At 38.4% G+C, this 12,623-nt stretch overlaps 3 protein-coding genes across 3 annotated transcripts; all 3 read left to right on the top strand.

Annotated features, from left to right (window-relative positions):
• The first annotated feature begins 307 nt into the window (after positions 1 to 307).
• Positions 308 to 5,713, top strand: sgo2 (shugoshin 2). The gene is made up of 8 exons (XM_072685922.1): positions 308 to 508; positions 1,200 to 1,289; positions 1,426 to 1,601; positions 1,771 to 1,848; positions 1,960 to 1,993; positions 2,269 to 4,500; positions 5,381 to 5,489; positions 5,598 to 5,713. Exons 2-8 carry the CDS (start codon positions 1,211 to 1,213, stop codon positions 5,689 to 5,691), a joined length of 2,802 nt encoding a protein of 933 aa, XP_072542023.1. The 5' UTR covers positions 308 to 508; positions 1,200 to 1,210; the 3' UTR covers positions 5,692 to 5,713.
• An 837-nt stretch (positions 5,714 to 6,550) lies between these two features.
• Positions 6,551 to 9,063, top strand: LOC140561058 (uncharacterized protein C2orf80). Its single transcript, XM_072685926.1, has 8 exons — positions 6,551 to 6,634; positions 6,819 to 6,897; positions 7,433 to 7,515; positions 7,599 to 7,686; positions 8,143 to 8,220; positions 8,350 to 8,437; positions 8,559 to 8,671; positions 8,848 to 9,063. Exons 1-8 carry the CDS (start codon positions 6,594 to 6,596, stop codon positions 8,914 to 8,916), a joined length of 639 nt encoding a protein of 212 aa, XP_072542027.1. The 5' UTR covers positions 6,551 to 6,593; the 3' UTR covers positions 8,917 to 9,063.
• A 412-nt stretch (positions 9,064 to 9,475) lies between these two features.
• On the top strand, positions 9,476 to 11,490 carry LOC140561057 (gamma-crystallin M2-like). Its single transcript, XM_072685925.1, has 2 exons — positions 9,476 to 10,787; positions 11,143 to 11,490. The coding sequence occupies exons 1-2, from the start codon at positions 10,611 to 10,613 to the stop codon at positions 11,416 to 11,418; spliced, it is 453 nt and encodes a 150-aa protein (XP_072542026.1). The 5' UTR covers positions 9,476 to 10,610; the 3' UTR covers positions 11,419 to 11,490.
• Positions 11,491 to 12,623: the final 1,133 nt, after the last annotated feature.

Raw genomic sequence — 12,623 nt, 5'->3', positions numbered from 1 at the left:
CTAGCAAACGCGCTCGAAAATGAGACTAAACGTATTTGTAATTTGTGAGTAAACTGAAAACATTGCGCTTTGGTTTCTTAAAAAAATCTCAACCACTTGTTCTGGTGATTATTGCTGGGAGAGAAGTTAATCACAGCAAATAAAACAGTAGCTGAATAAAAGCGTTGTGCTCTTGTTTGGTAGGACCTCTGCGCGTCCAGCAGGAGACAGTAGTCCGTCCAGACACCGAGGTTAAACCTCGGGCTGAGTCGCTGAAGAAGCGTTTGGAGAGTCCGCGGGTTTGTTTGTGTTTGAAATTCAGCACAGAGATTTAGCTATAGGTAGCTAGCTAGCTCCTAGTTCCGCGAACGGGTTAGACAGCTTACTGTACAGTCGTATTTAGCTACAGGAGCTACAGTGAGGCCGTGCTAGCTATTCAAGAAACCACCTAGCTAGTCTGTTTACTAGTAAAGTAGTTCAGTTACATTTTAGATAGCTAGCTAGCCTCAATGTATTGAGCCGATCACTGGTGAGTTCCAACGTTAGCTAACGGTATTTGAACTGGTAGCTAGCTATAGCTAGGTAGCGGTGGTCAAGTTAGCTAACTAGCTAGCTAGTTATTTTAAGTTGTGTAAATTGATAGTTGGCTAGCTATACAAGAAGCATTGCCAATCAAGACAACTAGCTAGCCTAGTTAAAATAAGTGGTGTTTTGCCTCACAATTACGTTTAGAGGCTGATTCATTAGCACATTCACTTAGCTAGCTAGCTAAGTTAACGGTTAAAGGCACACTAGCTAACTAACTAGCTACATGTCCAAATGTTTGTGGACCCTCTTGTGATAAATGTAATCAGCTAGCTAGCTAGAGATAGCTACTTCAATTGCACCCATTGCTTGCACAGATGTGCAAATCCACACTGTCCCCGTAGAGAAGTATTGCCAACAGAAGATGACTGAGTCATCATCATCACCATCCTATTGGCACCTTGTTTATTGCCTGATGTGGTCTAGAATTGTATAGAGCCCCCCCAGCATTGATCATCCATCTAATACTTTTGGGGTGCATTGGGAATGAGGTGGGGTGGTGATCATCCAACATCCTGACCTCAGTAATGTTACGAATGTAGTAGAAAGCCTTCTCTGGACAGTAGAGACAGTTACTCAAAAAAGCAGCATCAATCCCCAATGCTTTTGTTCATATAGTGTACCTTTTTCGGCAGCCTGTGCTGAAATGCCGCTAGGAGTGATGACGGAGAAGAAACAAAGCATGATCAAGCAGACTGCTGCCAAGATTAAGACAAAACTCAACAGTAAGATATTCACTTTAACTACTAAAACATAGCAAGACATAAAGCAAAAAAGGTTTCAATGCCATACATTCATGTAAGCCCATTCATAAGATATTAGTTGATCTGGTCTGATCTTCTGTAACTTTTTTTCTCTCAGACACGTCATCATTCTTTAAGCTCTCATTGAAGACTAACAACAAGGCTCTTGCTCTTGCTCTGGCGGCCCAGAAGCAGAGAACCAGGCAGCTAGAGACTGAGACTATGGGTTTGCAGAAAGATGTGCAGGCCTTGAGATTTGAGCTTGCTATCCAGCGCCACAAAAACAAACAGATGGTAAGTTGTTTAAACTAGTTTAAAGTTGGTTTTTACAAAGAAGCCTAGCCCTATCGATCTCTCATTTCTTTAAAATTGTTGTTTTTTTCATGTTCAGTATTATAAATGTTAAGGTTTTGATTAAAATATGTTTATATAATTTCTAATAGCGATTCTTTCTCAACTCTAGTTTTCCATTCTGCGCGACTTTTATAACTCCTCCATCAACTGCATGGCAAAGGCAGTCGACTTTATTTCCAAAGAAGAGGTAACAAATGACACATTGTTCAATACTTAAGTCATCTGAAACGTATGCCATTATTTTTGCAGAACTGCATGTAGTAAGGTTTCAATTATTAAACATGATTTTTCATATTAGGCATCTGAGAGCCTGAACGGGGAGATCACTGAAGGTATGAAAATGTATTGAATAATTTTATTAATCTCCTTAAAGTACTAATTGACTATCTTTATTGCAGTTACATGCCTAAAGCCATTTTTGCTGGTTAAGAATGTGTATGAGCCTTTTCTGAGCAGATGTATGATACTGACTAATTAATGGAAATACACCAATGATGATGATAAAACTTTGTATTGCAATAATTGTCTGTGCAGTTTTGATTTCTCCTGATCATGCAGTGTTAAAATAACAGTTATGTTGGATTGTTTTTTGTTTGTCTATCTGTAGATGCTGCTCTGTCTGAGAAAGATGTAAATGAGTCGCTACCTGAACTAAGCAACAGAACCAGTCTGTCTAAATGTGTGGAGCAGGAGCATGTCCTGGTCGTGCCTGTGAATGTCTCAGCAGTGAATGATCATCTACCTCGTCGCTGTTCAGTTAAAAGCAAGGATAAGCTTCCTAGTCCAGAGAAAGATCATGCAACAGTTCACAATACTCTATATGACACTGAAATGGAAATGACTATAGTTGACAACATTTCTGAAATAGTAACAGTTCAGACAAAGCCAAAGAAAAGCTGTGAAGATGATCAGAGAAGATATCGGAAAACCAATGAGTCTTGCTTACTGCGGAGTCGGGAGAGCGTTATGTCCTCTAATGGGGAAGCACCAGTGACGCATCTAAATACTATGGCTGTGATTCCACCTGTTGAAGCATACTCTGAAAATCAAGTCCAGATAAATATCAATACATGTGCCTTTCCTCGTAGGAATGATGAGGATGGTTTGCAACAACAAGTAGAAACAGAGCTGGTCGCTGCACGCAGAAAGACTAATGGTGCTTCTCGTCATGCTAAAACAAACAAGCGAATGTGTAGTTCTCAGAAGCGCAGTGAGGAATATATAGACACACGGAAAACCTATGTAGTGTCTTCATCTGCATCAAATTGTGTTTCCAGCAATAATGAACTGGATGACTATTTCAGTGATGTGGAAGTTCAACATGATGAGAAAGGAAGTAAGGATATTTCTGTTGTTAATTTCTCTGTTGACAAATGCACTGAAGACGAAGATGAAGCACAGGCTGTAAAGGAACCTCAGAACGACAGTGCAAAGAACAGGAAAACAATTGTAGTCTCACAGAAGTCAAGACCACAAAAGAGCAGGAAAACCAGAGCTCCTTCTATCAGTATGGACCAATATGCATCACGCTTGAAGGAGAGCACTTGCAGTCACCCTTCAGCCACTGTTGACACTGACACTCAAATCCTCCCTGACCAAACAGAAAATCGTCAGAGAAAAACATCCGCTCAGTCTCTGTCTCGAACAGAAGTACCCAACACAGTGAAAAACCGAGGGACGTATGTGGTCCATGCAAGTCAGACCTCTGCCCACAATGGCATTTTGAATGATAGAATTCTTTCTGACCAAGTAGAAAACCATCAGAGTAAAACATCCGCTCAGACAGAAGAACTCGACACAGGGAAAAACCGAGGGACATATGTGGTCCATTCAAGTCAGACCTCTGTCCACAATGGCATTTTGAATGATAGGCATTTAGTCGACATTCAAGATGATGTCAACTGTGGACAAATAGCAAACTCAAGGGCATTGAAAGACAAACATGATTCACAGTACACCTCTTCAGGGCTAATTGAGAGATCACGAAAAGAAAAAGGGGTTTCGCCTGTTCTGACAAACCGATCCTTTGTCAATGATGAAAATCTTTTAGATAGTTCCTTAGACCTATCTCCAATAAGGCAGCCTAAACCCAAGAACCCCAGAATAGAGGTGAAGACTAAAGTAAGAAACAAGAACGTTACAGCAAGAGGAAAAAATAATGCTGTAGGTAAGAGAAGAGGTCAAAGTTCTAGCGCTAATCAAAATGTTGACATTTTGACAAGTGAACTGCCAGGAACAGTTGATATTTGCCACGTAAGGGAAAATAGCACTTCCAGTATTGTGTCCCAGCAGTCAGCAGAAGTGTTACAGACTCCTACTCTTGAAGAGTCCTCCTGGCACGCACCTGGAAGAAAGACCGGAAATACAAACAGCATCCACTCAATGAACTTTGACAGTTGTGATGTATCTACTTTGCATGACCTTGACCATGGCATAATGCGAGATGTCAGTTTAAGACCTCATAGGACTGAAGGCCACAAGAGCAATTGCAGAAAAACATACGTTGTTGAAGAGAATACGGCACTCAACAGAAGCTCTCAAGACAATCAATTAACAAATGAAGAAAGCGAGAGATCTCCTCCTACTCATGCAAAGAGGTTTATTCCTCAGCATAGCAATCACAATCAGTCAACCCCAAGAAAAACTGAACAGCTCAGGCAGAAAGAAAGTGACTTCTTGTCTGAGGAGAGGCCACCCTGGGAATCCCTTAATGTAGGTTCTGCTGAGAGTTTTACATGTGACAGTCCTGACACCGCCCAGCATCCCTCACCAGATGGCTCCTCTCAAACTGTGGAAATTTATGAGGAGCCAGGATGGAGTGTGACACATCAATCCCCAGGTAATATAAGATTTTTTTTTTTTAAACACTGCTAGGTGGTCATTAGGTATATTGACATTTGACAGATATTACTGTGGTTTATTATTTGCAAAAATAAAATATTTAGGTTGATCGATTTGGCAAAACCAACATTAATTTGGTTAATTTGGCTAATTCCAGGTTCACAGTAGGCTGTTTTATCCGTGAGTCACTGACCGTTTTTGGAGATTGCTGTAACCTTATGTTGGAGGCAAATGGGTGTTCGCTCGCCGCTGACTTGGTTGCTATGTCTGAACTGCTGAATAACATGATCCGAGAGGCCGCTCAGCGGTTGTTACTGCCTTGCAAGCCCAACACATATCTAGCAGGTTTAATATCTGGACCTGTCAATGACCCTAAATCCAATAGCGTGAGAAGTGTTGTGATTGTTGGTGACTAGCTACAGCCAATAAGAGCGCACAACACAGAGACCAGCACACAGAGAGCTTGTATTGCTTGTCTCTTATGGATGTCCATTTTTGAAGAACCAAAAAAAACATGTTTCATGCATGCCATCGCAGTTCTGGTGTGTGTTTTTGTCTTTTTGTGTTTTTGGAGAGCATAAAGATTTGTTGCAGGTTCCTTCTGGTGAAAGAATAATTTATGGCCCTGTGTTGCTGATTAATCGAGTAGTGTGCAAACCACAACCAAGAAAGGATCCTGATTCCAAGACAATAAATTGTGTAGTGCGAAGAGTACAATGATCTGTCAACTTTAAAAGTTATGGTCTGGCATGAGTGATGTTTATTTTTAGTACAAGAAATGTTTGCTCTTGCTTAATTTGTCAGGTGAAAATTTGCTAGGCCACACTGATTGAGTGTTTTTAACTGCAGTTTGTGTGTTTTGTTTCTTTAAATTGTAGATCAGAGGGCCATGAAGAGCTTAACAAATACAGACTTGAAAGATAGTTCATTAGGGCGAACGCGTAGAAAAGCAGCCCCTGTGTCGTACAAGGAGCCGCCTCTCAACTGGTGAGCACTGCTTTGTTTAAAATCTTGTTCATTTAAAAAAGGTATTTGCAACAGCAACTGTTTGATTGTCTCTGTTTTTCATTCATTTATTGGTTCTTCATTTCACAGTAAAATGAGGCGTGGGGACAAGTTCTCGGATACCAAATTTTTAAGTTCTCCAGTGTTCAAAGACAAAAGGAAGAAAAGGATTCAGAAAAATTAATAAACTTATTTTTCCCCACATTGTCACTACTGTTTTAATGATTATTTATCAATAAAGTTTTATTGTTTCTTTTATTTCAAGTTCCCTTGATTGAGTCACTCCCTCCCTTTTTTTCAAATAACCTATGAAGGAAGATTCTATCTCTGTGTTGGTTGCTATGTTATTAAAGTTGACTGCTGGGTTCAGGTTCTGAATTAATAATTCAGAATAGACTGTTTACCCGATATGCCTCCTGTTACTAGAGAGTTGGTTTGTCTCCTGTGTACTCTACGCAGTACTCAGCAAATGTTTACCTTTTAAATGGATATTTCCTTGTGTATGTTGTCTTCATTTGGTGAGTTAGTGTTTTTTTTTTTATTTGTTTAGTCTTGTTACATCTAACAATCTCAATTTCTGCCTAAAATCACAGCCAGCCTATGTCCATATGTGTTTTGCAGTGATGATGAATTATGACACTTGGTGCATGTTTTTTTAAAGATCTTGGTTAGTGTTCAGAAAGCATCTCAGAACATTCAGAACATATTTGACCACACAGTGGCGGAGGTTTGTAAGCAGTATAACAAAACGTACTTTGATTTTTCTCAGATGCTTTTTGAATACCACACCTGTAGCATTGAAAACACACTTGGTTTATATTTGTGTCAAATATATCACTTTTATGTCACTTGAAGCATCTTTTCTATCCTTGTTAAGACATAATTGGCCCTCAGATTTACATTGTGTTTAATGTTGCCCCTGGTAGCAGATTAATTATGAAATGTTAAATATTGAAATATAGAAATTTGTTTTTGTTTTAATGGTCTTTGAGTGCTGCTTTTTATGTCATTTCAGATATTGTATGAGCCTGTACATTTAGAAATAAATCCTACTCAGGACTGATTTTGTTGTTGGCTTTCTGAAACATGGAAACTAGGCGATTAAAGCGAGACATTAAAGCCCTACTGTGAGTTGCTCACCAGTATCTGCAGTTCTCTGTTTAAATAAAGAAGAATTTAAGTTGTTTGGTTAACCTTGATCTCTCTTAAGTTCATGAGTGTTCTCTCATCATGACTTGTATTAATCTCTTGAAGTAGGGTACCTATACTAGTAGTGTAGTATAACCACTGTACATGTCTTGTTTTTATGAGTGGTGAATATATTGGACAGAAACTCAGAGAAAATGGATTCGATCCTAAAGGGAAGGGCACTTCTATGCTGGATGATGTGGTAAGGTACTAACATTTTATTTAAATAAATAAACAAAATGCATTTTAGCATATTGTCACTGTCATACAAAAGTGGAATATTTTATTTTACAATGAATGTCAATCTAAAAGAAAAAAAAAAGTTTTTATTGTTCCATTCGTCATAACATCTTGACCCAACATAAAGAACAACTGCTAGATTGAAATTATGTAAAAACAAATAAAGTTGACAGAAATTATATAGTATAAAATAATAATAATTAAAAAAGCATTGTCTGTAGAATAGATGAAAGGTTCTGTGTTTACTGGAGGAGTAGGCTTATCCGTTCTCATTCATGCAGGATTTTGTTGGATTCAATCTGATTCTACTTGAGTAACAACAGTGTTATCTGGTCTTTATTTTTAACAAGCTCACTGCTGTCAAATGCACAAATGTGAATTAAGAACAAGGTCATACTTTGGACTGAAAGTGACCATTTTGGTTCAGGACTGTGAGTTACTAAACGTCTGTGGCAGCTATAAAAACTTTTTTTTCTCCCATATCTCCCATATCATAGGCTCATTATGATTTAGCTGTAAGTGTAGCTTTGTGGTGGCTGGAAAAAGAAGATAAAAGAAGTCCAGTTGAGACCGAACTTATGTGAGTAAGGTTTTAAGTTGAATGTGTTTTGTGTGATTATTAAAAATTGTGCACTCTTTTAGTCAGTTTTTTTATTTTTTTAGAGGAGTCATCAGTCCTGGACATAGTCAGTATCCTAACCAACAGGAAAGAAAGGCTATGATTCTTTCTTCATTTGCGGGGATGCTTTTGGTAAGCTAGTCAGATCTGTGTGCAATATCACACCGATCAGCCATTACATTAATACCACCTGCATAATGCCACAACAGATATGACCATTCAAGGCATGGAATCCACAAGACCTCTGAAGGTGTCCTGTGGTATCCGTCACCAAGACCTTAACAGCAGATATTTTAAGTCCTGTGAGTTGTGAGGTGGATCCTCCATGGATCACATCACTAAACCTTAGATGCCTGCTGTTGTTTTGGACAAGACCTGCCTGATGGTTTGGAGATATTTTGACCCAGTCATCTAGCCATCACAGTTGGACCATTTTTCCTGCTTTTAACACATCACCTTTTAAGAACTGACTGCTCACTTGCTGACTTGATATATAATATTCCATCCCTCAGCAAATGCCACTGTAGATTAAGATCAATCTTCGTTAGGAACTGTGTTATACTATGTTCTTTCCTGTCTGTATTTCAGAACAGTCTACCTGTGGAAGACATCCTGTCCTTGTATAGCTGCAAACCATCTGCTTCATGCCCTCATCAAGACACGAAAGTAAAGCAACTCATCAACATTTCTGCAGTCGTAAACTAAGTTATACAGTATGTGTAGAACCCAAACCATTGTATGTAGTAGTAATCCCACATTCCCTTTCTTTTGTTTTCTCCTCCATTACTTCTTCAGAGCAACATCATTCACCCATTCACCTTGTCCTATCACCCATTTGCCATGCTCAGTTCATATAAGGCAGTAGATCATTCAAGAAAACACAGTACGTATGCAGAATTTAGCATGAATGAGTTGCAATCACTTATAATATGGGCATGTTAGTATTAGCGTAAACAACGAAGCTTTCCTGTTCGCTTATGTTATCTGTTCTTACTCTCTACCAGCAAAAACACTGAAACACTGGAACAGCGAGCATAATAAAGGAGCATCTACACAAACGGATAAGGTGGAGAAAGCCCCTTCTATCACCTCTTCCTCTTCTTCATCTTCATACAGTGTGAGTTTGTAAGAACCTGCCATTTGAATGCTACCTAAAAAAAGCTTTCCTTATATCCCTATATATTCAGATAACACTTATCTAAAGCCCTCACACTACCTCAAGCAATTTGGCATTTGAAAGTAGTAACAATTAAAATGCAATTGGATCTAATGACACTTATCTGTTGTACACAGGACAGTGAAGATTCTTTGAAAGAGCAAAGAAAACACTATGAAGGTTCTCAGGAATCTCTGCAGGACTGAAGGATACCCAGGCAGTTAAAAACAGGCCTTTCTGTTATAGTCCATCTGTTCGTCAAGATTACTTTTGGTGCTTCACTAGCACTTTCCTTGAACCCTGCTACATAACATGGACATAACCCTGCCATAAACATGGTATGACATGTTGAGTCATATGTCATCATGAATCGTCATGACAGATTATGTGCAGTAATGTAACATTGTAATGTTGCTATTATAAGCAGTTGTCAATTGCAGTTAAAACATTAAACATTGTACCATGTGTCATGTTAGTTACCAGTAATGGAAACATGACACTGTTATATTAATGTATATAATCTTACATTGCAGCTTGTAACAGCATATGACATCTGCCATAACATATTTATGCCTTGGTTATGTCAATGTTATGTAGCACAGTCTAAGTAAAGTGTTACACATATTAAATCCCTTCCATTATTATCTGCATCTTAGGTGAAATTATTATTATTATTATTATTATTATTATTAATTTGAGGACCCGGAGACATGTCTTAAACCCAAGTCTGCATAAAGCTGATGCATTCCATCTTTCAGTTATCCTTTGGATCAATTCATGGATTAATTGGATCAATGTGTCAGTTTTACATGTTTACAAAGGTTTACACATCTAACCTATAATATATCATGACATGGTGTGTATGTGGCATACACTTGCTCTTAATTAGGATAAACACAGTGCTGTGTTTCCTTTATGCAGGGAGTAGGGACCATGCCCATATTGCACATGCACATTTACCACAGAGCAGTAAGAAGGTAAACTGTAGGGAGAGGGCCAGAGGGCCAGTAATGAACCTGCAGTTATTAAGTTTGTGATTGAAGCATTTGAGCACCATTAGATAGTGCTACTTAACTTTAATGGCATTTTGGCATATCACAAAATAAAGTGTTGCTCTAGTTGCTGTCAAAATAGAGTGGGGCAACAGAGGTCAGTAATGTGCCAACTAGGAGTTTTGCTTTGATGAATCAGGGCTTTTTACTCTATGCACTGGATCAAGACTTTTGGCAGCAAACTCGGTGCACCAAATCCCAGTAATTAAAATAACAAATAAAGTCTTTTGACCAATCATTGATAGAGGTTTATAAAGGAGGCCCTGCGCCCTCGTTTGTGTGATTGTTTCGGACCATTTCGGACCATTTCCAGAACCTACAGCAAAATGAGTAAGGTAAGACCAAATACATAATATTTTTTGGCCTCTATAGCCAGCGATGTCTGTTAACATAATAGTTTAGACAGATGTTTCTGTTACATTGTACAGTTGGACAGTGTATCATCACTATGTAGTGATGTAGTTTTTCATTTCTGACAACCTTTTAAACTGTCGGCTGTCCTTTACATTGTTTCAAATAATAAATGGACCAATAGAAATGCTCCAAAATCACATTTTACATTATCTTCCATTGAAGGTTAAGAAGTTTTTTTTTCTCCTACTACTAAAGTTGCCAGTTTGGAGATGTGACAGCAACAATATAAAGTTTCTCCTCAACCTGATATTTTGGCACACCAATCTCATGAAATACAGTAAAACATTGTTATATGGTATGGTATTAGAGCAATCAATAGCTTGCTCCATAATGTGCATTTTTTGACCTTACATACCTATTTGTTGTAGATCATCTTTTATGAGGATAAGAACTTCCAGGGTCGCTCCTTTGAGTGCGACACAGACTGTCCAGACATGCATCCCCACTTTAGTCGATGTAATTCCATCAGAGTGGAGAGTGGCTGCTGGGTTCTGTATGAGAGACCTAATTACTCTGGTTACCAGTATGTGCTAACCAGAGGAGAGTATCCTGACTACCAGCGCTGGATGGGTTACAACGACACTATCCGCTCTTGCCGTACATTCTCTTATGTAAGTCATTTTTTTTAATAACATATACCTTGCATTGCCGCCTTTCATACAGTATATTTGTATCCTTATCTTTATCCTTAATTTTTTATCTTTAAAAAATTGTTTTAGTCCAGTCTGTCTGATAGACTGTCATTTTCAATGTTTGGTGTATGTGCTTAAGTTTGATCAACTTGATCACATTTGTTTAACCTTATAAAAGTTTGCTGTGCTTTTCTTAGACTATTATACTACACATTTGTTTTTTTCACATTGAGCACATTCGCCTTCATTGGGGACACTTGTGAACTTTCTCCGTTCAACTACAGCACATCACTTTATTGCAGAGCTGGATATAAATAAAATGCTTATTTTGCAGACCAGTGATGGGCCTTATCGTATGCGCATCTATGAGCGTCCAGATTTCCAGGGTCAGATGATGGAATTCTCAGATGACTGTGAGTCAGTCCAGGACAGATTCCGCAGCCGCAACGTCTATTCCTGCAATGTTTTGGACGGCTACTGGACGTTCTACGAGCACCCAAACTATCGGGGCCGCCAGTACTTCTTGAGACCTGGCGAGTATCGCAACTTCAGCGACTGGGGTGCCACCTGTGCCATCATTGGCTCCTTCCGCAGGATCACTGATTTTTAGAATCACTATTGCTTAAATATGGTGGTTTTGGCACTGGATTGTCAATAAAGATGTACAACACAGTAAAAAAAAGTCTGTTCTGTTCTTTGGCTTAGTATTTATTTAAGGTTCCTTTAACATATACATTCCTTAGTATCTGTATAGAGGAATATTCTTATATTGGCCCTGATATCTGTACATTTACTCAAGCCACACTGACTGTGATATCTTTTTCTTTTTTCTTTTTTTTTTCTTTTTTTTGATAAAATGTGACTTAAACATACTTAACTCATAAGCATGATCTGTTTATAAAATAAGTTTAGTTCACCAGGCACTGAAAGTAACACAAGAATACAGCTTGTAGTGTTGAGAGGTCACAATCAATGCCTTGAATGGTTGGTAGGTACTGGGGCCCGCTCTGCCACAGCACTGCATACATATTCTCCAAAGCAAACCAGTAACCTCTATATGTTCTCATTGTTTCAGAATGTATTTGAATCCTCAATGCTTTATATAGCACATTTTAATTCTATTTGTAAAGTAAATTGCATATTATAATATTTATATACATTGGAACCTATAATGCTATAAGCATAATGTAAATTGTGAATAAAACTCTACTTGGTCAAGCTCCACCTGACCAGGCTTTCTGGTGGCTTTCAATAGAGCAGTGTTCACTGGAAAGTCTAATTATTCAGTGGTGGTCTTTGTGGTCAACAGAATCATGGTTATAATGTGATGTTTTTTCCTGAACAAGTGTTTTTTTGTTTTGAATAACAACAAAAGAGTAGAGCTTGTCCCCTCTGGCAAATGTATATAAAGTTAAACAACACTTTTCACACCAGTAAGCAGCTCAAGCATATGCACACATAAGAAATATCCATTGGATGGGTTTATCCTGGTGAAGGATTTGTAGATTTGACACATCTGATCATACATTCATGTTTTATTGTTATATAATTGTTTTAGTTTCTGTGCTAGATCATGCTTTATGAACACTGACCTTGAAGGCTGCTGTCACCATGAGTGCTGATCTGCATGCCAATCACTATGGCCTCATCATGGTGGACAGTGGCTAGACATCAGCCCCCCAGGACCGTTTGAGATGTCCCTTGTGTATACAAATCACTCCAACATGTCCATATGGGGTAACTACTATGTAAATAGGTTAGATGTTTATTGTTATGGAAATGACGTTTTTGTGGAATATCTGCCGTTTTATTCTT

The sequence above is a fragment of the Salminus brasiliensis genome, chromosome 8 (genome assembly GCF_030463535.1).
Source record: "Salminus brasiliensis chromosome 8, fSalBra1.hap2, whole genome shotgun sequence".
NCBI lineage: Eukaryota > Metazoa > Chordata > Actinopteri > Characiformes > Bryconidae > Salminus > Salminus brasiliensis.
The sequence above is the reverse complement of the archived record's forward strand: the minus strand, read 5'-3'. Positions and strand labels throughout refer to the sequence as shown.

Bases quoted from the DNA above. Each gene is read 5' to 3' on its own strand.
- LOC140561058 (XM_072685926.1), top strand. From the start codon at position 6,594: ATGGAAACTAGGCGATTAAAGCGAGACATTAAAGCCCTACT. The intron at 6,635-6,818 runs GTGAGTTGCTCA...TGTTTTTATGAG, and splicing joins CGAGACATTAAAGCCCTACT to TGGTGAATATATTGGACAGA. The intron at 8,438-8,558 runs GTACGTATGCAG...ACTCTCTACCAG, and splicing joins AGATCATTCAAGAAAACACA to CAAAAACACTGAAACACTGG.
- LOC140561057 (XM_072685925.1), top strand. From the start codon at position 10,611: ATGCATCCCCACTTTAGTCGATGTAATTCCATCAGAGTGGAGAGTGGC. The intron at 10,788-11,142 runs GTAAGTCATTTT...CTTATTTTGCAG, and splicing joins CTTGCCGTACATTCTCTTAT to ACCAGTGATGGGCCTTATCG.
- sgo2 (XM_072685922.1), top strand. From the start codon at position 1,211: ATGCCGCTAGGAGTGATGACGGAGAAGAAACAAAGCATGATCAAGCAG. The intron at 1,602-1,770 runs GTAAGTTGTTTA...TCTCAACTCTAG, and splicing joins GCCACAAAAACAAACAGATG to TTTTCCATTCTGCGCGACTT. The intron at 1,994-2,268 runs GTATGAAAATGT...GTCTATCTGTAG, and splicing joins GAACGGGGAGATCACTGAAG to ATGCTGCTCTGTCTGAGAAA.